The sequence below is a fragment of the Camelus ferus genome, chromosome 32 (assembly GCF_009834535.1).
Source record: "Camelus ferus isolate YT-003-E chromosome 32, BCGSAC_Cfer_1.0, whole genome shotgun sequence".
Lineage (NCBI taxonomy): Eukaryota > Metazoa > Chordata > Mammalia > Artiodactyla > Camelidae > Camelus > Camelus ferus.
Window position 1 is genome coordinate 18,016,175 of NC_045727.1, and position 22,017 is coordinate 18,038,191.

At 48.2% G+C, this 22,017-nt stretch overlaps 1 protein-coding gene across 3 annotated transcripts in view; it reads right to left on the bottom strand.

Moving 5' to 3' along the window:
• Nucleotides 1-513: 513 nt before the first annotated feature.
• CORO1C (coronin 1C) overlaps nt 514-22,017 on the bottom strand; it is a 69,184-nt gene continuing 47,680 nt past the window's right edge. For 2 of the 3 annotated variants that reach the window (XM_032472029.1, XM_014551899.2), the window contains exons 4-11: nt 13,826-13,955; nt 11,087-11,268; nt 9,806-9,925; nt 8,812-8,916; nt 6,724-6,869; nt 4,571-4,628; nt 4,222-4,467; nt 514-2,944 (exon numbers count right to left, since the gene is read on the bottom strand). In XM_032472029.1, the coding sequence (XP_032327920.1) occupies nt 2,825-2,944; nt 4,222-4,467; nt 4,571-4,628; nt 6,724-6,869; nt 8,812-8,916; nt 9,806-9,925; nt 11,087-11,268; nt 13,826-13,955 (1,107 nt within the window). In that variant the 3' untranslated portion in view covers nt 514-2,824. The remainder of the gene's footprint in view (nt 2,945-4,221; nt 4,468-4,570; nt 4,629-6,723; nt 6,870-8,811; nt 8,917-9,805; nt 9,926-11,086; nt 11,269-13,825; nt 13,956-22,017) is intronic. The other variant, XM_032472030.1, reaches the window with a different exon arrangement.

Sequence of the window (22,017 nt, forward strand, 5' to 3'; positions counted from 1 at the left end):
TAGAGAAACCGAGTGGAGGGAAGTTCTCGGCTGTGATCTCTGAAATGTCATGGGACGAGGTTTCAGTGCAAAGAGGGAAGCTGAGAGAGGACCGTGAAATTCAGATGACCCCAGAAACCTTCTGCTGGAATAAAAATTTCAGCCAAGCCAAGAGAACTGCGCTCCTACTGAAGAAAGAGATGCTTTCCAAGGCCCCGAGTCCCAGGCTATCAGCTCGTCGTAGGAAACACGGTGGCCGCGCAGTGAGGGCTCCGTGTGTGGCTGGGCTGAACTCTATGAAAGTCTTGTCCCTCCTTCAAAATGTGGGGAGGGACTCATCAAGACGAGGCCACCTGCCCCAGATCCATCCCTGGCGAAGACTGGAGGCAGGGCAGACCCCTCTCCATCTCCCTCCCACGAGTGCCCCCGCCTCCGTACTTACCCAAGGGGGGAGGCTTCTGGGGGTCAAAGAGGCCTTACTGGGCCGAGGGGTGCCGCCCAGACAGCCAAGGTGTGAAATAAACACAGACACTGTTTTGTAATCAATGATTTTTTTTTATCTTTGAAAAATGGAAGCAAGTGTTTTGACAGAACACGACGGCTGCTCTATAAGAGCCGATCTAGGAGTAATTCGCTGGTTCTCCTCCGGGATAGCACGGCTTAAAAAAAAAAAAATACAAAACAGGAACGATAATCCACAGAGCGCCAACTCTGTGCCTGGCGGGGCACCCGTTCATTAAATAAGCCCTAAGCTCCACACTAAGATCAGGGTAGCTCTCCCTTGACCACCTCTTGTCTCTGAACCACAATCCCTCTGGTGTTTTACCACCATCAACAACAATTTTGTTTACTTAATTAACTGGATATCAGAACCTTAAAATATTTCTGAATCTTAAAAATGAAGGTCCTCAGCAGATTTACGTTGATAAAGAAATACATACACATTTGAATATAAATCACTGTAATTACTGTTTTCTTTACATCTCATTATCCACTTTAATATTTAAAACACACACACACACACACACACACACACACACACACAAAACCACATTCAGACGCCCTGAAACTGTGGAGACGGCAATCCCAGGATTGGTTAAGAACACGGTACCTTTTGTACGTGGACGTCACCCCCAGTGCACCCCAGCCCACCCACCGTCACCACACTCAGCCTCATCCTGGCTCCCGCACACAGTCGCGCCCAGCCAGGCCCGACCCGTCCCCACACCAGCACAAGCGTGTGCAAGCGTCCCTGCCGTGGTCCCAATGGCATGACATGATTCCCATCCTGTTAGACACTCAGCCCTTCCAAAGCAGAGGCTCCCTTAGTTCTGGTTTCTCGAGCATGCACTCTGAGGAAATGGATATGGAGAGAAGTTCTAGCTGACCCGGGAGCGGGACAGGCCGTCGGGGCTCAGTGTTGAGCCCCAGTCCAGGGAACCACTGTGCTTGGACCCAGCACGGTGCAGCTGCGGGGCGAGTGGGTGGGTTTGTGTGGAGGCCACACAGGGACAAGCTGCACCACGAAAGCCACAGCAGACATCTGCCCTCCTGGTCCTGCCTCCTACTTGACCCTTCTCCGTAGACTCAGCATTCAGTAGCACCCGCTGGCCTCGTTTAAGCAGAATGCAGCTAGAACTGAAAGGCAGGAGGAGGGAGGGACGGCCAGGGGGAGCCCTGAGAGATGGGGCTGCACACTGAGGGGAGGGAAGGAAGGGCGGGAGCTCCAGCGGTGCAGGGGTGGGGGTAGGGGTGGGGTTCTGCCCCCAGCACAGCTCGGGGACAGTGTGGGTACAGCACGGGATACGCTGGAAAGCAGAGGGGCCAACGCTCCCCTCCAAGCCCTAGTCCGCAGCCCCCCAGTTACTCGGGGGCCAGGCAAGCTGCTGAAACGGACAAGAAGGCACACTCCAAGCACGGGTGGCTTCTTGTCCTGGGCACCCCTGTCAAGTATTGACCAAAACCTGAAACATGACCTTAAAGTGATGAATGCCATAGATTCTACGTGTGTAACAAAACCGCAGAGAAACACATGCTAGTTTAGGTTAGATTATAATCATCTGAAGCACAGGATAAAACCAAGAGGCAAAATTCCATTCTGGTACAACCACCCAATTTCTAGAAAAGAGAAAGGAAACAATTCGATGTGAGCTTTTTTTGATCAGAAGACTCAACGAAAGGAGAGAGGTGGTGACACAAATCCACGTGATTTTTCAAGTCTTCCTTTTGCGCAGTCATTCTGATGACCAGGTTTGTGCTGCAAAGAAGCCCGCACGACATGGCGACTGCTCTGATTGTTCTCAGATGAATGTTTATACAAAATAATATCTTATCTTCATTTAGTTTATAAACATACACAGTGCTGTCCCTTTCAAATTAAGAAAAAAAAACTCCACGCACAAATACTGCAAAGTAGCAAAATACAAAGGGGAAAAAAAAGCTACTTTTGGTTTTGGCAACGTTAAAAAAAAAAGAAATGTAAAAAAGCAATGTGGCATTGGTCCCTGTTTGTTTGGGAAAAAAAGGTACTCGGGCAGGACACTGCATCAGGATCGACTGGTTTTCTAAAATTCAGAATATCTGGGATTTCCAAAGTAGCACTTTTGTCTTTTAAAGTTTCGATAAGTCACAGAACACTTAAAACATCAAAAAAGCTTTCTGGTAAAAAGCTCAGCTTTTAAATCACATTTTGTTTCTGCAAATTTGGGAGACGAATTGAGTCTTACTGGAATGTGGCCTATGGCTGGCAGCCAGCCTGAACGGCAGTGCCTCCCTCTCGCCCTCCCTGGGACCACACCGACCGCCAGCCAGCGCCGTCCTGCTCCCCTGGGGCGGGGGCGCACCTTCAGGCTGCTATCTTCGCCATCTGCTGTTCTAACTTGGAAATGCGCTCGTCTTGATTGCAGATTGTGTCTTTTATGGATTTGATCTCTTTTAAAATCTCATCCAACTTGGCTTCATTTTGCTGAGGAAACAAAGGGGGAGAGGGGGAAGAGGGTGACTAAAAAGCAGCAGAGCTCAGCCCAGGTACGAGGTGTGAGTGCAACTTTCTAGCCTGGAAGCGGCAGGCCGCGGCCGCAGGTGGGGCCCTGTACCAACACCACGTGTGCGGGCCCGCCCACCTGACACCGGAGCAGAGCGGCCGGGCACCAGGCGCAGCTTCTGGCCCCGCGCCTGTGCACTTGCCTGGACAGGGACCCCCGGGATACAACTGAGCTGCAGGAGAAGACTGGCTCCTGCAGGGCCGCCCAGCCCACAGCCCCATCACCTCCATCCGGAGTCACCTCTATGACCAGGGTGAGGGCTACAGCGTTCTTATCGGCTCCTAGAGAGGGTCCTTCTTGGGAGCCAAGTCCCTAGCCCTGTCTGCTCCTCTAAAGAGCCTGAGCTTCTCCCTCCAGAGCTGATTCATCCACAAACGTCGCAGACCCAAGGTCATGGTGCCTCACACGGCTTCCACGGTCATGGCCAAAACACCAGCTCCTGAGGGCACAGTGCCTTTTCTTTCCACTCCCTCCTCATTCACAGACCCCTGGCGCCCAAACTCCACTCCACAGCCTGCCGACGCTCCTCCCCTGTCTTCCCTGTCTTGACCCCACTCTCCCAGCAGCTGCTCCCTCCTGTGGCCACACGGGTTTTCAATGTCAGACCCTGGTCTCCTTCAAGCCACGGAAAGAATTCTTGCCAAGATGCCCAAGATCATCTCACCACCCCCGCCTCTTAACAGAGGTGCTGGGGATGGAACCCAGGACCTCGAGCGCACCATGTACACGCTCTACCACTGAACTGTACCTGTCCCGGATCATCTGTGCCGCCAGGTCCCACTCACTGCCAGCTCCTTATGCTGCTCGAACACTCAGCAACTTCTAAAGCTTCTCCTTCCCAAGGCCTCCTCTTCCCAGTACCTGGGACCCCATGCCCTCATGTTTCGTTTCTACCCAAATCAGAGATGGGTGTAAAAAGTTTGGGGAAAGATAGTTTAAAAAAAAAAAATCCCCAAGAGGCTCCTGTTCACTCTTGGAGACGGTGACAGACTGACTTCTATCCTGGTCATCATAAAAAACAGAGCTAATGGGGCCAAAGTCATAAACGCTGCGTGACAGGGAGGCTTCCGTAAATAGTGCCTGTTACCACTGACTGAACCCTGTCTGTCCGGTTGGGACAGTGCTCACAGACGCCTGGGCTGGAAGGCACTTCCAAGAGGACCAGGCCCAGGGCACCCTGGGGTCCTGCGGCCCTTACCACGCCGGCTGCGTCTGCGGTTTTCTTGGGGGCAGTGATCAGGTCACACTTCTTGTTTGCCGTGGGCTTGCTGTCCAGAATGTTCTTCTTGACCACCTTGAGATCCCTGTTTTTGCCTGGAATATACCCGTGCTTCAAGGAGATGAGGATGGGGTCTGCATTCCTCCCCTCGAACCACTCCTCGGCCTCCAGTGCTGCCTCGGGCCCCGCCGTGTCAGGGTACAGGTCATCTTGGAAAAGGTCAGACTGCACGAGACATTGTGGAGAAACCCTCAGGTAAGGAAGGAGAAAGGCCTCGGGTTTTAAGATCTTTTTTAAACATGGACTGCCTAGAAAACCGGGCGCTTACCTTCCTGGGGACAGTCATGATAATAGGCTCACACTTTCTCTCATGGAGCTTGAAGAATCTTCAAGGGAGAAAAAAGGCAAAGTTGCATTCATTAAGTGAAACAGGAGGTCAAGCAACAGGCTTGACGACGACCACTCCTGGGCGCGCTGCGTTCCCCGGGGCCTCACCCCACGCACCCTGGGCAGTGCGCAGAGCTCAGCGCTCCCATGTCACAGATGAAAAGGCGAAAGCCCAGAGTAGCTATGCCAGGAAATGGCAGATGGGAGACAGGAACCAGGAGTGGAGGTCTCTGCATTACAGTGACAGTCAAATTCCAGTTATCTGGGGGCAGATCAACTGTGGGGAGACGATGACCGACAAGGATGCGCTGGTGAGAAAATCACCAAGTCAACAGCCAGGAGACGACAGACACCCACGTATCAGCTCGCATCTGCGGCCTGGGGGCCAGGCCTTCTGCCAATCTGAGCTGGCTGAACATCTGTCAGTACAAAGAGGATTTTAAAAAGGAAACGAAAACAATGCTCTGAATTAAATGTTGGCATCTAAGCAAACCACATCATGCATTAACACTCGAGAAAAAGTTGCAATTATCCAAAACATGGAAACACAAAGCACAAAACCCTGCAGTTGGCAGAGTGGCGGAGAGACTGGCCCACCAGGCCTGGGTGCGTGCCCACCTCACCCAGCCCGGGTTCCTCATCCACGGGGTAGGTAAAACCAGCCCCCACCTCACAGCGTGGTCAGGAGCGGGAGAGGTGGTCCGAGCCGCGTGGTCAGCGCAGTGCCCAACACGTGGCGCAGCTGCGGGAACACTGAGTCAACAGGGAGCGCCCTGAAGGCCTGCTTCCACTCGGTACCCGCAGGGGGCTGGTTCACAGACACAGAGGCGCGTGGAGGCGCAAGTCCCTTGTATAATAAAGTGGCCCGGCATTTCGGACTCTAAATCACCTCTGGGTTACCTACAACGCCCAGGTACGACGTGACGTAAATGCCACGTAAACAGCTGCACATGCCACGTAAGTAGTTTCCCATGGGCCGCAAATTCAAGTTCTGCTTTTTGGAACCTTCTGGAATTTTTATTTCTGAATTATTTTCAATCCCATGGATTTGGAACTTGCAAATACAAAGTGCCGACTTCAGTCTTTCAAACTTTTAGATGACAGTAGGACAAATGTGTTCCCAAATACTCAATGTTATTTTTAAGTTCAGGTTCCATCTCTTCTGAACCACATTTTGATTAGCTTGGTTTAAACCACAGTTTACAATGATCTGTGACAGCTTTCCTTCTTTATTCTAGCTATAGAGTTGAATGTATTTTTCAAGAAAAATCCCTGGAGTGATTAATATAAAAAAGGGCTCATAAAAATGTCTTACCTACTTATTTTTAAAGATGTCAAGTGTCAATGATTTGCGTGACCAGCACAGCATATTTAGACAAATGTCCATATAAATGTAGTGTTATAAGAATGTGTGGTGTGATTTGATGCCTGACTACGTAATACTAAGTTATTCTGTTGTTTAAAATGGCCAGCAGTCAGCAAATCTCACTGATTATCTTTTGCTGACTAGTATTGAGAAAAAAGCCTGCCCCTTAGGAAGGCCACTGGCATTACACAACATAAATTTTTTAAAATTCCAGAGCAGTACGGAGAGGCAGAAGTTCTATAACCCGGCTCGGCGCCCTCAGTCAGGCTAACCTAACACCCGCCACAGAGCTTTGCTCCTCTAGTTTTGGATCCGTGGGGTCCACAGCCCAGTTTGGAACCTGGCTGGTCCCTACACAGGGCAGGAAACCCATCCCTCATTTCCCTCCCAGGGCCAGGCTCGCCCCTGGCTGCCTCCCTGGGGACACTGGCCCAGCTGCAGCCTGAAGACAAGAGATGAAGGTTTCACTACTTAAATCAGCGTGTGATACACCCCAGCTAAGCCACTTAAACTGCTGCATTTCAAGTTTATAATCTGAAGAACGGGGAGGGCAAAGTTGGTTTGAATGATTTTGAATGGTTCCTTCCTGCTCTAAAATTCCACATTTCTAAGAACGGGCAGGAAAGGAGAGAGGAATTCTACACCTCGACGGCGCGCTCACAGGGAGAGCCACGTGGGGAACTCGCGCGGGGACAGCAACCTGAGCACTTTACACACCAACTCTTTACCTGGCGATCTCGCACTTGTTAACGTCAAGCCCCCTCTTGGGCATGTACCCCATCCCTCTCTGAGGCTCCTTGCTGCTGAAGGTGTTGAGGTAGTGGACGTATGGGGATTCATCCGTGATCTCAAAATAGCGAATGCTGCTGTCGCCCTGCGAGAAATCGGAGACTAGTTAGTGCTTAACGTGAATCGAAACACCCAGCTTGGGTGGGTGTCTCTCCCCTCTTGTGTAAACCCGGGACTGACTGGGACTCCACCCCGTGACTGAGCTCTTCTTCCCCCAAGAGGCTTGCCGAAAGCACACGACGGTCTCTCTTCCTGGCAGAGCAAGTCCTCACTTACGAAATGAGAGCACACCTCCCCCCCCTTTTTAAACCATATTTTTTGTTTTTATTTTAATTTTATTTTATAGATATATTTTTTATTGAAGTACAGTCAGTTACAACGTGTCTATCTCTGGTGCACAGCACAATATCCCAGTCATGTATGTACATACATATATTTGTTATATTATTTTTTTTCTATTAAAGGTTATTACAAGATATAGAACATAGTTCCCTGTGCTTTACAGATTAAACTTTCTTTTAAATCTATTTTTATATACAATGGCTAACACATGTAAATCTCAAAGTCCTGAATTTATCCCCTCCCTCTCCCTTTCCCCAGTAACCATGATTGTTTACTAAGTCTGCAAGTCTGGTTCTGTTCTGTAGATGAGTTCATAGTGTCGCTTTTTTTTTTTAGATACCACATATGAGCGATATCATATGGTATTTTTCTTTCTCACACCTTTTAAAAACAGCACTGTATGCCCCTTCCTGAAGGCCCCTGATTTTACTGCACTGGGTCTCAACAACCAAGTCAGAGTCAGGGCAGAAAGATTAACACCTCTGCCCAACAACTGCTCCACAACTCAGCTTTAACCAACCAACCAACAAAACAAAAGCCCAGGAGGACCTAGAGGGCAATTGCTGATTTCAGCATCCCTTCACTGGCGCACAGCAGTGTTCACAGACCTGAGGACACTCACCCGGACTATCAGATGATAAGAAGTAAGATTTTTCTAATTAGGAAACATTAGTTTTAGCAAGTACCCTTTAACTCCAGACAGTAACGCCATCCCACTGCAATGTGTCCAGTTCTGTGATAATTTTGCTTAGAATGGTCAGAGTTTTTTTTGAAGACCTGCAGCATACGCTAGTCCCTCTTGAGAGTAAATAACCACCACACAGTTTCAGGACCCTGAACAACGAAGGGAGTCCTGCCCGGCAGAGGGGAGAGGCACACGTGTAAGAAGAAGTGACAAGCAGCAAGGCGGGCCTCTGCCCTAACAACCCTCTCCTTTCTCATCATTTCCATGTGTTCAGTGATGTAACCATCTAATCCAGCGAAGAGAAGCTAATCACACACTATTTGTATCTACATGCTCACAATAACCTTCCACCCAGTGCCTAACATCTGGGTAAGGATGCAGTCTGCGGCAGCTATTAACATCTCAAGTGAAATAATGTTCAAGGAAACAGATAAGATCTCAGTTTCTCAGAAGCTGACCGATAAAAATGTCAGGCAGGCCTGCAGTTCGCTCCAGCAGCTTGAACAAAAGTGAAGCAGCCGCTGCTTTACCCAGCGAGGGACTAACAGGTTTGGGGAAGGGAACACATAACGCACAACAGCTCCAGTGTTACTCATGCATTTATTTCAACCACAAACATTCTAAGGAAGATTGAGCCTACAAAAGAATCAGGAATACTGGAGTCACCACCTCCTAAAATGAAGGAATAGCACGTAATAAAGCTACCATCCCTGCGGCCAGGCAGAGGTCATCAGGCAGGAGGAGGGTTTTCGGAGCTCAGTGTGGGGTCTTCCTATAATAACTGTCACCTTCTACACTTGGGTCTGACCACATGACCTCAAGGCCTGGGCCTGAGCACTGGGCTCCAGGAAGGAGAACCTCTGGGGGGTCTCTGAGGCCCTCAAGAGCTCGGACCCACGAAGCCCTGTTCTCTACACAACTGCCCACTGACTAAGTCTCTGAAGGATAAACTCTTCCTACAGGATTACATTTAATATCAAACAGCAAAATTACTGCTTACCTTCCCACATAAGTAAATGATACTGGTGTCGGGGTCATAGAAAGGCAGCAACACCCCATTGCTAGTGTCCATTTCATGAAGAGCAATTGGTTCCTCCATATTTTTCTGAAAAGGAAAAAAAATACATACATATACACACACACACATTTTTAAAAGATAAACTTTTTAAGAGCATACATTCTTTCTTCCCTAATTAAGTTAGCTACTTCCCTGAAATAATGAAAGTTTAAACAATGCATGTATAATGCCCATACGTGTAATTGCCAATAGGAGCACTAAATGGAATCCAACCCCCCTGGAAACCGTGTTGGTCTGACATGATTACCGCACACGTCAGTGTGCGTCCACAACAAAGACGAGAAGCCCTTTTCCTCTGTGACTACTTGCTTTTTTTGAAGTACTTTTTTTTATTATTAAAAAATAAACTTATGGTCTTTACAAAGTTAAAAGGTACAAGGAAAAAAGCATTAGAAAAATCCTCCCATACCCCATAATCCCACAGCCCAGTGGGTGGCAGAAACAATGACCGCTTCGGCCTATTTCCTTCCAACACACAGACGCACAGAGTGGGGTCATGGCGTACCTGCAGCTCAGCACGTATTTCCCACTTGTGCTGTTAGGAACACTTTCCCAAGCAGGACTTTTTTGACTTAGACATCAGATCATGTTCTTACAAAATATTTTAACTAAGTTTAGAACTTTATTTCCCAAGTCTAAAACACTGGATTCTTCATGCATTCTTTCTAAAAAACACAGTCAACACAGACTCTTTGGGAGTCTCAAGAACGCATTTTTAAAATACATTTAGCAGTAAGTCTCCAGTGAGGATGAGAATTTCACATCCAATTTAAGACAAGCGGGAGGTCAGCAACCGACAGGAAGAATCCTAGGATCCACTGACCAACCCAAACCCCGGCTCAGCAGCGAGAATGCGCAGGCCTGCAGGCCTGCGCAGGTAGGGGCGAGGCTGGGGACGGGCTGGGGAGGGCCGTACCGGATTCCAGAGGGCCAGCTGCCGCTCGCTCATGCGGCTGAAACCAGTGGTGAAGACGTTGCCGTCGGCCAGAAAGATGGCTCTCATGGGACGTGCTCCTTCATGCGCTCTCTCCTTCTCCTGGGGAGAGAGCAGACGGGCACCTCACACACATGCAGACTGAAGAAGGAAAAATGGGTGGGAGGGTGGGGGCTCAGACAGTGAACCTAACCACACCCCACATGCAATTCACATCAAAGGGGTGTGCTCACGTGCGTGTGTCCGTATTAACCACCTCCCCTTCCTGAAGGAGGACAAAACACAGTGACACGAAGCCCTCTGGCCAAGGTCCCTCAGCAAGTTGCCAAGTAAGAGTGCCAGGATTGGACTGAAAAGCCTTGGTCCTTCCCCATGCCCTGCTGCCAACCCAAGTCCATGCACCGCAAAATAAAACACACAAAAAGGCTCTGCCAAATGTCCGTTTCTCAAGAGGATAATAACCTGAAGAGTGGACCCACCCTGCAGCTTCTAGTCACTTCACAGGACACAAAGCCTAGCCTGGCAAACCCCTTCCTTAACCTCGTCTGTTCAGTGGGACTGCACTAGCCCCGCCCTTGGAAGGTTCTAGAGGAGAAAGCACGCTCGCTGCATGAGGCCGGACAAGTCCCCAGCGCTCGGTAAGCACTAGCCACGACTGTAGCCCGACTCTTGAGAAGAAACACGGGCAAAGAGTCATGTGTCTCAGAGAAGGACAATCACAGGGGAACAGAGTGGGCGGAAGAGAGGCATCTCTGGATCCAACACAGGCCATTTCAACCGGACTCAGGTGCCGAATGTTCACCTTTTGTCATTCTCCTGAGGCCTAGCTCAGGGGGCAGAGCTAGCACGCAGCACTACCCAGAGACCAGGCTGTGTCCTGTGAGGCCCTTTAATGACCGACTGGGGAACAGGGCAGGGAATCAACCTGCCAGCCTTTAGCCCTCAGCCAGCCAGCGGCAGACCGTGTGGGGAGCTGCTCTAGGCCCCCAAGCTCTTGAGGACTCTAGCATGCTGATAGAACCTTTGTTTCTTTGTGAAAAAGGGTCACCAGGAAGAGAGGGAAGGCGTAGGGAAAAGCTGGGAAAGGTGCAACTCTGAAGAGAAGGGGGGCTGGACGAGCCTTTTCTGATTCTCGGTCTGGCGCTGGCACACGGCAAGGGTCAGCCGACCAGGAGTGCAGCCTCCCCACCTGCCCTGAAAAGCAGGCGTTCTCGCTCACTGAAGCGCGCCCAACACCGGGGCTTTCGTCCGAAGAATACATACAGCGACGATCTCCTGTTTCCGGGGATCAATCACTCTGACTTTCTTGTCCTTGGAAGCTGTGCAGATCAGGCTGCCGTTCCGGTTCCAGCTCACGTTGTAGATCATGTCCGAGTGCATGTCGTCCAGGTTTATAAGGGCTTCTCCCGTCCCCACGTTCCAGATGATGATGGCATTGTCGCAACCTGAAAGCAAGCAAAACCACACCCCTGGGAGATGAGAAACACCTGAACAGCAGCACGTTTGTGAAAACCAAAAGTGCAGTGAGGCTAAATACACGTGTATCGAAACGAAGATGTGAACTGTACAAAGCCCTACTTACTGGGAGTTAAAAACTGCAGTGACCAAGAAAAAAATTTTGTATAAAAGAAAGATGTTCAAGGAAAAACAGAGCTTAAGTTTGGGTTCACATGAAACAAACAAAAACACCAACGACACAAAAAACAAAGAACTACAAGAAAATCGAATCCTTTTTTTTTTAAGACCTAACTGGGATGGTGGACCCTGAGTGATTGTAAGTTTCCTTTTCTAGTAAAATAAGCATCAAAATTAATACAGCTCATTTCTTCCCCAGAGGATCTAAAAATAAAGGGTTTAAATAACGGTTTCAGATGCTCAAGAAAAAGGCTGGATAGGTTATTCCGATCGCTGATGCTGTAAGACGCGGTCATGGATGAAAGCATGTAAATTACAGTAAGCGAAGGGAACCCAAGGACTGACCTAGCCACCTGCTCACAGCAGATCTTATCTTTAAAGGGGGAGAAAAATAGGCCAAGACTAGCCTGATTTGAGAAGCCCAAACTGTAATCAAGAAGGCACGTGAACTCAGAAACTGATCCCTGAAGAGGCCACAAGGTCGACCCAGCCACAGCCCCTCAGCTCACCAACTCCACCCTCCGTTCCTGAGCTGGCCCCAAGAGCCCCCGGCCCCTTTCAAAACAGGCACCATTTGCTGCTTCTGGAACAGGAGATCAAGGATGAAGCAAAATAAGGGCTGGCCCCTCCTGAAGGTGGACTCCTATCCATAAGCTAGTTGTGCAAGCACTTAGGAAAATTAGCCATCAACAGCCAGGACACCCAAGTGACCTAAGGGTCAGAGGGAGGCAATGGGGGGGGAGAACTGCACAACAGTATGAAGAGCTGGGGCTGAGCTCTGGGACGGAGATGCGGCCCTTCCTCTGCCTCGTTCATCACAGGCAAGCAGGTAACTTTCAGCCACTGTGCATGGATCATACAGTCTTAAAAAAAAACGCACGGCGCTGCAATCGGGCATTCCCCTTTGCTTGTAAAAGGGAGACTGGGGCTCGGTCCGCGGCTGACGGCCAAGTCTGACCTCAAGGAGGCGGCAGCAGGGCGTCCCCATCACGGAATTCCACCCTTGGAACTGTTCTCTCGTCTCAGCAGACTGAGGGTCTGAGTAGAACACGGGAAGGGTTCCTAGTTATAGTCAACTGTGATTTAAAAACAGAATCCTACTTTTCTTTTTTTTTTTTTTTAAGAAAAGTAGCTCTTGGTTTCAATAGGTACCGGGCATTAGATTTTCAGCTTAATGCCCTATATCATAAATACCTTTCATTCCCAGTTAAAAACGGAACTGCTCCCTTCCTTTTTACTGGTGAGGAGAAAGATCTGTAAAATTCTACCACTAACATTAGCACTGCTTTTTTTTATAAGCCAATTTTATTATGGTATAGTTTGCACAGAACACAATGCTCCTCCCATTTAAAGTATATACTCGCTAAGTTTTGACAAACGTGTATATTCATGTGAGCAACCATCACATTCAAGATCTAGAACATTTTCATCACCCCACAAAGCTCCCTCCTGTTCTCTGTATTGCTTATTCTATAAGAGAAGATAAAATCTCAAATTTTAGACAAAGAAAAACATTTCGGTAAGATGACACTTGGAAACCACGAGTGGGAAACCAGTAGGAACACTAAGGTTAGGTCACAAGCGTTCACTGCAGTGCTGTTTAACAGTGAAAAGTCAGAAACAACCTCAGTGTCCAAAAAGAGGGGACTAATTAAATAAACGGAGGTACCCAGACAATGGACTATTAATGGAGTCATTAAAAAGATCATAGGACATTTAATAGCACATGAAAAGGACCACAGTGTGCCATTGAGTGCAGAAAGCAGGTCATGGGTAAAGTGTCTAAACCCATCTTTGTGTGTAAAATCACTTCTGGGCACAGAAATACCTCCTGGAAAGAAGAGTAAAACGGTAATGATGACGCTCCCTCCGGGTGGTGGAATTATAAGTGATTCTTATTTTCTTGCTTTTGTTTATATATATTCTCTGTAATATAAATGGACTATGTGTATAAGGAGACACATCAAAGTATTTTTCAAACGGATATTTGATTCACAGGATCACCCCAGAGCTGGCAGCAACACCAGAGCTGGAACCCAGGCTCCTGGCTCCCGCTCGGGCTCCGTCTACCTCAGGGACAAGACCAGCTGTGGTCCGTGGAGGCCTTGGCGGGAACCACGAGCCTGCTGACCTTTCCAGCAAGCAAGCGTCCTAAGCAGGACGTCCACAGCTTCCACGGAACCGCCCGAGTGGCCGCTACGCTCACGCGCATGCGGGCTGGGGGCTCCCCATCTCAGCACCCACCACAGATCCCTAATGATCTGCTTCAAAGCAGTGAGTCCACAGTCACAGCGCAGTGGCTACTCCCTCCACAGAGGGCTGGGAAGGTGAGGGCGAGGGGAAAGGATGGGCCTGCTCGGCTCCTACCTGCGCTGAGAAGCACGTTGCGGGCCGTCGGGTGCCAGGCCACGATGCCAACTCTCTTTGAGTGGCCTTCTAAAATGACCACGGGCTCGGTCAGGGAAAGGGTGAGTCCATTCTCTGGGATCTGCCACACCTGTTGGGAAAGGAAGAAAGACGATCCAGATGAAAGAGATGGGCTTTCGTCACCACAGTCACCGTGGCCACCCAGTTTGGAGCCTTTGCTCTGCACAGACGGAACACACAATGCCTTGGGATGAAAGGCAGATGTGGTGAAACGCATGCAGTTGTTTTTCAAACATAACAGGATATCAAAGATCAGAGTATCCATAAGGGCTACAAAATGTTACCTCTCTGCTTTTATTTAGTATTAGTGGAGATTTCACTTTAAATTCCCTGTTAAGCTCAAAACTCTCCAGTTAGAAAGCATGCAAAAAATTGAAAGGAAAATGCAAAACAGTCAAAGCACCCGTGAAGAGAAGAGTTGGGATGAAGCCTGCAGCGAAGTCTGTTCACCCACTAAAGGTTCTTGGGGCATGGCGCAGTTTTTCAAACATATTTTCTGTAATTTTACATTTGGGAAATGAAAAGATACCTAATAGTTTTGTAACAAGTAGTATAGAAAACTTACAAAAGAGAAAAATTAATTGGACCTCATCAAAATTAAAAATTTTCATGTTTCAAAGGACACTATCAAGGAAGTGACAATCAACAACACACAAATGAGAGAAAATAACGTGGAAGTCATCTGTGTGATAAGGAACTTTTATCTAGAATATATAAAGAGCACTTACAACTCAACAATAAAAGGAAAAGAACCCAGTTTTTTAAATGGGCAAGGAATCTAAACAGATATTCCTTAAAGGAAGATACGTAAATGGTAAAAACGCACATAAAACGATGCTCAACATTATTCGTCATCAGGAAAATGCAAATCAAAACCACAATAAAACAGCACTTCACACCCACTAAAAGTTTGCAATCAAAGACATGTAAAGAATTCAGAGCTCTCACGCGCTGCTGCTGGGAATGGAAAATGGTGCAGCCACCGTGGGAATCAGTTTGGAAGTTCCTCAAATGATCAAACACAGAGTCACCATATGACCCAGCAATTCCACTTGTAGGCATCTACCCAAGAGAACCAAAAACATACGTCCACACAAAAAGTTGTGCACAAATTTTATAGCAGCAATATTCATAATAGCCGAAAGGTGGGAACCACCCAAATGTCTGGCAACCAACAAACAGATAAACAAAATGTGATACACAAAGAAGTATCTTGACCACAGAAAGGAGTGAAGTACTGACATGTGGACAGGATGGATGGAGCCTGAAGATGTAAGGTTAAGGAAAAGAAACCAGCGAATGAAAGTCCACAGAGTGTAGGATTCCGTATGTATGAGATGTCCAGAAAGGAAAATATAGACACAGTAGATTGATGGTTCTTAGTGTTTGGTGGTGGGGAGGGGAACGACAGCTGAAGAATATGTGGTTCTTTTTTGAGGTGGTGAAAACACTCAAGATCACGAATTGTACACTTTAATGAGTGAAGTGTATGTGCATTTTATCTCAGTAAGGCTTTAAAACCAGAAATTAAGTAATACTGAAGTCTGTGAAAGGGCTAAAGTTTAAAACAATTATCTCCTTCTATATGAAGATTAAACAAGCACATTTTCTACCAAAAAAGATTTTATGAGACTAGTTCATAACAAATTTACAGCTGGCCAGTGAAAAAGTCATGCTCAACACTGGAACAAGTGAGAGATGGAATTTTCCTTTGTTGGGGACTTTTAAGGAGGAGACAAACAACTGCCTGTTTCGATCACTTAGTGGCAGGCAGGGATCTGGATCGGCGGAGTGGTTAAGGTTCAGCTCAGTTCTCCTGTCCTGCAAAAAATGAAACAAAAAGTCTGCCATTCTAAAATGGGGAACAGTCATGAATTAAGTGGTCAATTATAAACCTGTCTTTCAAGGGTCTGAGGTTAGGACATCACCTAATTCCCCCTGAATTTCATCACTCAGCACATTTTAAACAAGGCAGATGCAAACAAGCACGGAAGGCATGAGGGAGTCCACCTGGCTGCTCCCTACCCCCCACCCAGACCACAGCCTCCACCCAACAGAGCAGACTCTGACACGGGCCGCTCTTCTGGGACTCTGGGCACCTGTCACCCTCCATCATCGTGTTTGCTCCATCCTGATAAGCACTGTTTTTATTCAAGGGTTTATGATCAGTAAAACAGCTCGAAATTGAACCTGGCTCTCTGAATGTAAAGCAGGGCTGAAATTTGAACTGAAGTAACAGACAGCAACTGCTGATTTGCTCAAAGCAGAGAAGTCAGCAGAGAAGCAATTATGACATGGGATTTTGGTGACTCAACAGGAAATGTGTTTTGCAAGATGAATTCTGACCCACGCTTAGAACCGAAACAGTGGTAATACCAGCTGCCAGCTCCAGGTGGCACTGTGACCACAGGCTGCCGGGCCTCCTACCGGGGTCCTAAAACCTTCAGTGCCTGACGGACCACAATTAAACAGTGCGCTTTCTATGTTCTAAATCCCCAGTGAGGCGTGAAGTGATGGAGGCTTTGGTTATGATCAGCATTTCCGGTCTTAGATCCAAGGGCAAAGCAGAGCTCACGACAGGACTTCACCTTTTCCTTCCTCTAGCTGCTCCCTCCACCTTTTCCTTGGATGGCGAGATCTTAATGATGGGGCAAAACGTTTATTGTGTGATTTTTAAAATCAGGAAACTCTGTCCCTTCTCTCTCTCACTTTCAGCAGATTCAGTGGCTCCGTCAGCGAGGCCTGCGCACTCCACCAGGCCCTCACCCACATCGCGCCCTGCTCATGCCGTCGCGCAGCGCTTCCCTTGCGGGGTCCCGGTACCGGCGGGCCAGGTGCCGGGCAAGGGGGAAGAGCGACAGCACAGGCCGCGCTCTGGAGGGGCGACGGTCTGCAGAAAGCAGGGTCAGCTGCGAGACAGCAAAGACAAGCAGATGCCTGGAGCAGGAGCTCTGGAGCCAAACGGATCCTGGTTCAAATCCCGCCCGGGCCTCTCGCTGTAATGGACCGAGGCAAACGGCTCACATCACCGCACAGGGAAGCAGCAATACTGTACTTCCCAGAGCTGCTGTGAGGGTTAAGCAAGTTGAGAAAGTCCCAGCACAGTGCGTTGCCAGAGTCAGTGCCCCCAAAACGCAGAGACAGTACAGTGCAGTGAAGAACGCGGCTCTGGCCCTAGAGCAGACTTCAACTGATTCTGCCTGTATCAGCGGTACTGACTTTGGGGGCAGTCACTTAAGCTATCCGGGCTTTGACTCCCCTAGTCTATCAGATGGGAACAATAATGACCCTGCCCTCCCACGGCTTGTTTTGAGACCAACATGGGAACAAGAATGGGGAGCACTTAGAGTAATGCCTGACATGAGGGAGGCTCTGGTAAGTGTCAGCGACGGTCACTACCTGTCCTCTTCACCAGGATGCCACACAGGCTACGTCACCAACGCAATGCTTGTGTAAGCTGAGTGCCGAGTGAAAATTAAGTGTCACGAGGTTACCTTCTTGCTACCCAAGTCTGGTGGGTCCAGGAAGACCTCCCGAGGAGATGCCCTCTAAGGGTGAAGAGGAGCGAGGTGACAGGTGGAAGCGGGGAAGGAAGGAAGTGGAGAAGGAAGGAATTCAAGTATCGAGTTTCCAAATAAAAAGCACAGGTGCCGAGAGCCATTTTTCTAAAGAGCAGATGCTCCAAAGAGGCTGGCTGAGGGGCTGACAGGGAAAAGGCCCCCGGGTGAAAAGATAACACGGATTTCCAGCAGGAGGAGACAGTGATGGGAAATGTCCGTGCAAGGAAATGAGAAGACAGCAGCGCTCAGGCCTCTGCTGGGAAGTGCGGCTGGCGGGCTGTGCAGAGAGCCGACACGTCTGTCAGTCTTTCCCACGCCGTGCGGACACATCTCCGCAGGGCTCTCCGCTGCTCCGGCCACCTACCAGTCTGGACTGAAGAGGGCTTGCCTCCTGCAGGGCAGGGACAACAAAGGGCAGGAGTCTCATCCGGGACCTGCTCGGTTTTCTCGTGCATAACCTGGGACGCAGCCTGAGGTGGCAGAAAAGATGCTGGCCTGGATGTCAGGAGACACGGGCTCCTGCCAGGGCTAGGACACTGACTGGCCACGTCAGCCTTAAGGAGGGACTTCACTTCCGGGAGCCTCAGTTTCCCTGATACTGGGGACAGCAGTGCTCTGCTTCCTCAGGGGTGACTGGAAAGGCCAAACGAGCTGAAGCATTCTGCATGGCGAAGCGCTACCCGAACATGAAATATGGCAAACACGGAGACCTCTGGCAGCACTGGCACTCACTCCTGGGCCTGTGTTTCCTGAGGTAAAACGAGACGGACTCCTGCCTGGCATGTGCTGCTGCGGCTGCTGCTGCTGCTGCTGAGACGCAACCAGCAGGTACACACTTCAGACAGCGGTTGGCAAAAAAAAAGAAAAAAGCAGATCTACTCCATGTCCATGGTTATTTTTATTGCTGTCACTGTGCCCACTGTGACCCCAACACGGGTTTTTAAGTCTGAACATCAGGATTTTGTGGAATGAAATTAATTTGTCTTCCGTTAATTCAGCCCTATATTCACGTCCATGACACGACACGCGTGAAGGCTCTGGCTCGTGCCCGGGCCAGTCAGCGCGGGGGAGGTCGGCCCCGATCTCTAGGCTGGTCGGTTAGCTTTCTTCTGTTCCATGGCTGCGGCAAGTCCTCTAACACCAATCAGCTTTTTCAAAAACACACGCGGTGAGAGGAGAGAAGAGGCGGCGGCCAGCACGCTCTGCGGCGCCTGCCTGGGCGCCCGGCCCAGCGGGGACCTCCCGCTCTCCCCGCGGCTGTGGCTGTTTCCTTTCCTTTTCTTTTTTGAATAATACCGTGTATTCCTGACATGTTCTACGTGGACAACACATTACTATGGTAATGTTTTCTTTTGTTTTGAGAGAAAGGAAAAAAAAAACACAATCAGTCCCAAGAGCTTCCAGATGAAAAAGGGAATCAATACGAGTGAAAACCCAACATGGTTCTGGAAAAAAAACCACTTTAGTCACAAGTTCAGGAACTACTAAATGGCTGGCATGTGAAATTCTGAGTATGGAAAAAGAACAGCTCAAGAGAACTGTTCTAATAAAAACGTGGAAGAAATTAAGAAACATGCGTTTCTCTCAAAGAGTAATTTTTAAGTGCATTTGTTTGATGGTTTTATTTCCCAAATGCAGCGCAAATTTAAAGCAAACCCAAAGTGTTCCAGACACTGCTTCCCTATTTTAATCACCCATCATGAACTTGCTACTGGGCCAGGCACTAGAGTTACAGCTATAAAAAGGGCTATTCCTCCCAAAGGCCGTATTTTTTAAATGCTAAGGAAACCAGTTCCAACTAGAGAAAGAAGGAGGTGATGCTCTGAAGGGACAGGAAGAAGTGGAGATTCTACAGCAGCTGCAGAGCAGCACAACCCCTTCCAGAAGCCACTGATGCAACCACCCCAAGGGGTAGGAGGCAGAGTCGGGGCAGCCCTAAATGCACCATGACGCCGAGAACAACACTGGTCTTGAGAAGTCAGGACCTGGAAGGCAGGTTCCAATGTGCCCAGGTTACAATGCCTGCTGGCAAATGGCCCAGAGGCAAACTGCACAGAAAGGAAATAACTGGAAGTCCTGCGGAATGACTGGTGACAGGAGCCCCGAGGAACGTACTCTCATCTCCAACTACACCACCTCCCTGTTTATTCCAAGGCAAAAACCGCACTAGGAAAATTTACAATAGAAGCAAAAGTGGGTAAAGGGGGTCTGATCTTGTTGATTTCCACAGGAGTGTAACACTGATTTGGGAGGGGGGAAAGTGTCTATTTAAACTTAACCATTTGGGACCAGTCAGAACATCTAGGTGAAGACAAATAAGAACGCTCTGCCTGCAAGATCTTTCCCTCTCCCAGACTCTGGAAGAACCAATTATGCAACCCCACTTGTCTGAATTGACCTTTTTGTTTGTTTGTTTTTGCATTTGTGTTTGGTTACTACCCTGCAGAGAAGGGACAGTGTTTAATCCACATCATTCTCTAAACTCACCTTGGCTGTTCTTTGTACCATTCAAAGCACTGTTATTTTCTTGGAGCTACAATTTTCCCAAGTGAAATACTCAACGGCTACAATGTCTTAAACTCTCTATGAGAAGATATTGTTAGAGAAAAGAACTCACAGTACCAAAAACCTGGAAAACGTAGGAGCAGAGAATAGTCTCTGGGAAGAGGGTTTATATCATTGCTATCTGCTGGTATAAAAACATCACTTCAAAAAGTAATACACCAAAGGCAAACTATGCCATTACAATTTACTTTTAGGCTGCTTAAGGGAGCCACCTCTGAAAGATGGAGGGATGTACCACAGGGCTGGCCATCCTTCTCTAAATCTGCGGTCAACATGACATCACTGCCATGCAATCGATGCTCACAAGACTAACAAAGTACGGCTTAAATGCGGAAGACTTAATGGAATTATACTAGAAATACGAAAGCAGTTTTTAAAATCGATTTAATCCTTTTACAGTTCATTGGGTAAACTGGTTGTATTGCATTTTTTTCTACTGGATTATTTGCTAAATGTATTCTTACTGCTATGAATCCACGATAGTTATACATCAAAACTCACTGCAAAAAAAAACTCATTACACATTTATACCTTCCTTGATCCTCTCGCGATTGGCTTCATTATTGATTTATTTATTTACTTATTTTTAAACTGAGGCTGAGAGCACGTGAGCGACCTGCAGGTGCTCAGAACCCCAGTCCTGGGCTTCTCCCAGCGCCCTCCTCTCTCAGAGCTGCGCCTTGGTGCGCTCTCTGCACTTCCAGCTCAGGGGCTACTACCAAGAGCTTACGCTTAGGAAACTACACAGAACTGTTCTGTGCTTTTAAAAAAAGTAATAATAAATGGTGCCGTTTGAAACCATTCGATCTATCGGATGGTGTTCTTTCACCATCAGGAGAACAAAGAGGAAAATGAGGTATAAGAAGCAGATGGGGCAGTTAAAATTTCTTTTCAACTGCTGAGTTACTAACGCTTCTTGTCATTCCCCCAACAATGATAACAAATGATTGGGGGGCCATTAAGTGATTAAAATATCAGTGCCACACTTAAGAGCTTAAAAAAAAAAGTAGGAGGAAAATTTATCCCAAGGCATTATTTAATTTACAAAATGTTCACTCTGGCAACACCAGTAAAGGGGCAACGTCAAAGGATTCTGGGAAGACGGTGGCGTCAGTGGCAGCACCAGTTTGGGATCTTCCCAAGCCCCTTCATAAAAGCACAGAGCAGGCAGATAACAAAACAAAATCACAGGGACAATATTTATAGAAAACTAAGTGACAGCCCAAACGCAAGTGGGCGGAGGAGAACCACTGCCAGCCCCTGACCTGTGTGTCACTGGCTTCTGCGTGGAAAAAACTAGGGGGCAGCAATGGGGCGCCCCACAGGCCTGATAAGAGCAGGCCAAAATGAGCTCACGGTGGGACCCGGAGGGGCTCTGCCTCCTCCAACAGCACTTGAGAACAGGGACCTGAAATAAAAAGGCCTGAAGGGGCTGCAGCAGTCCAGACCCCCGTGCTCTAGAAGCCAACCAGAGGACTCCCTTCTGAGACAGGCCCACACGGAGCAGAAATTCCCAGAAACGGAATCACATCTAAGCAGGGCAGAAATAGGATGGACAAAGGAATCAGAAAGGCCAAAGAAAAGCAGGTCAGGAAGTCTCGGGGAGGAAGCCACCACGCTCTGAACACTACCTGACAACGACAGAAGAGGGAGCTCTGCCAGGTCAGAACCAAGCTGCCTTCCAAGAGCTCAGGAAAACGACACACAAATAAAAATATGAGAGAGGGAAAAAGAAAATGAAGGTTCCAAAATTACTATGAGAAAAAAAGGATAAGAATAAGGTACAGAATAGGATCCCTACAGATAATACAATAGTGCTAAAAACAGCTCCAAAAAAAGATAAAAACTACCGTACACATTCCAAAGCAAGAGAAAAGACATTATTAAGAAAACAATACAAGACAGGAAACACTACAAATCAGAACCTGAAAAACTCAAAAGTAAGGTGCCATGAGCTCCAGTCTTGTCAAAGGGATAAAGTCTGAATCTAACCACACTCCGGGATCC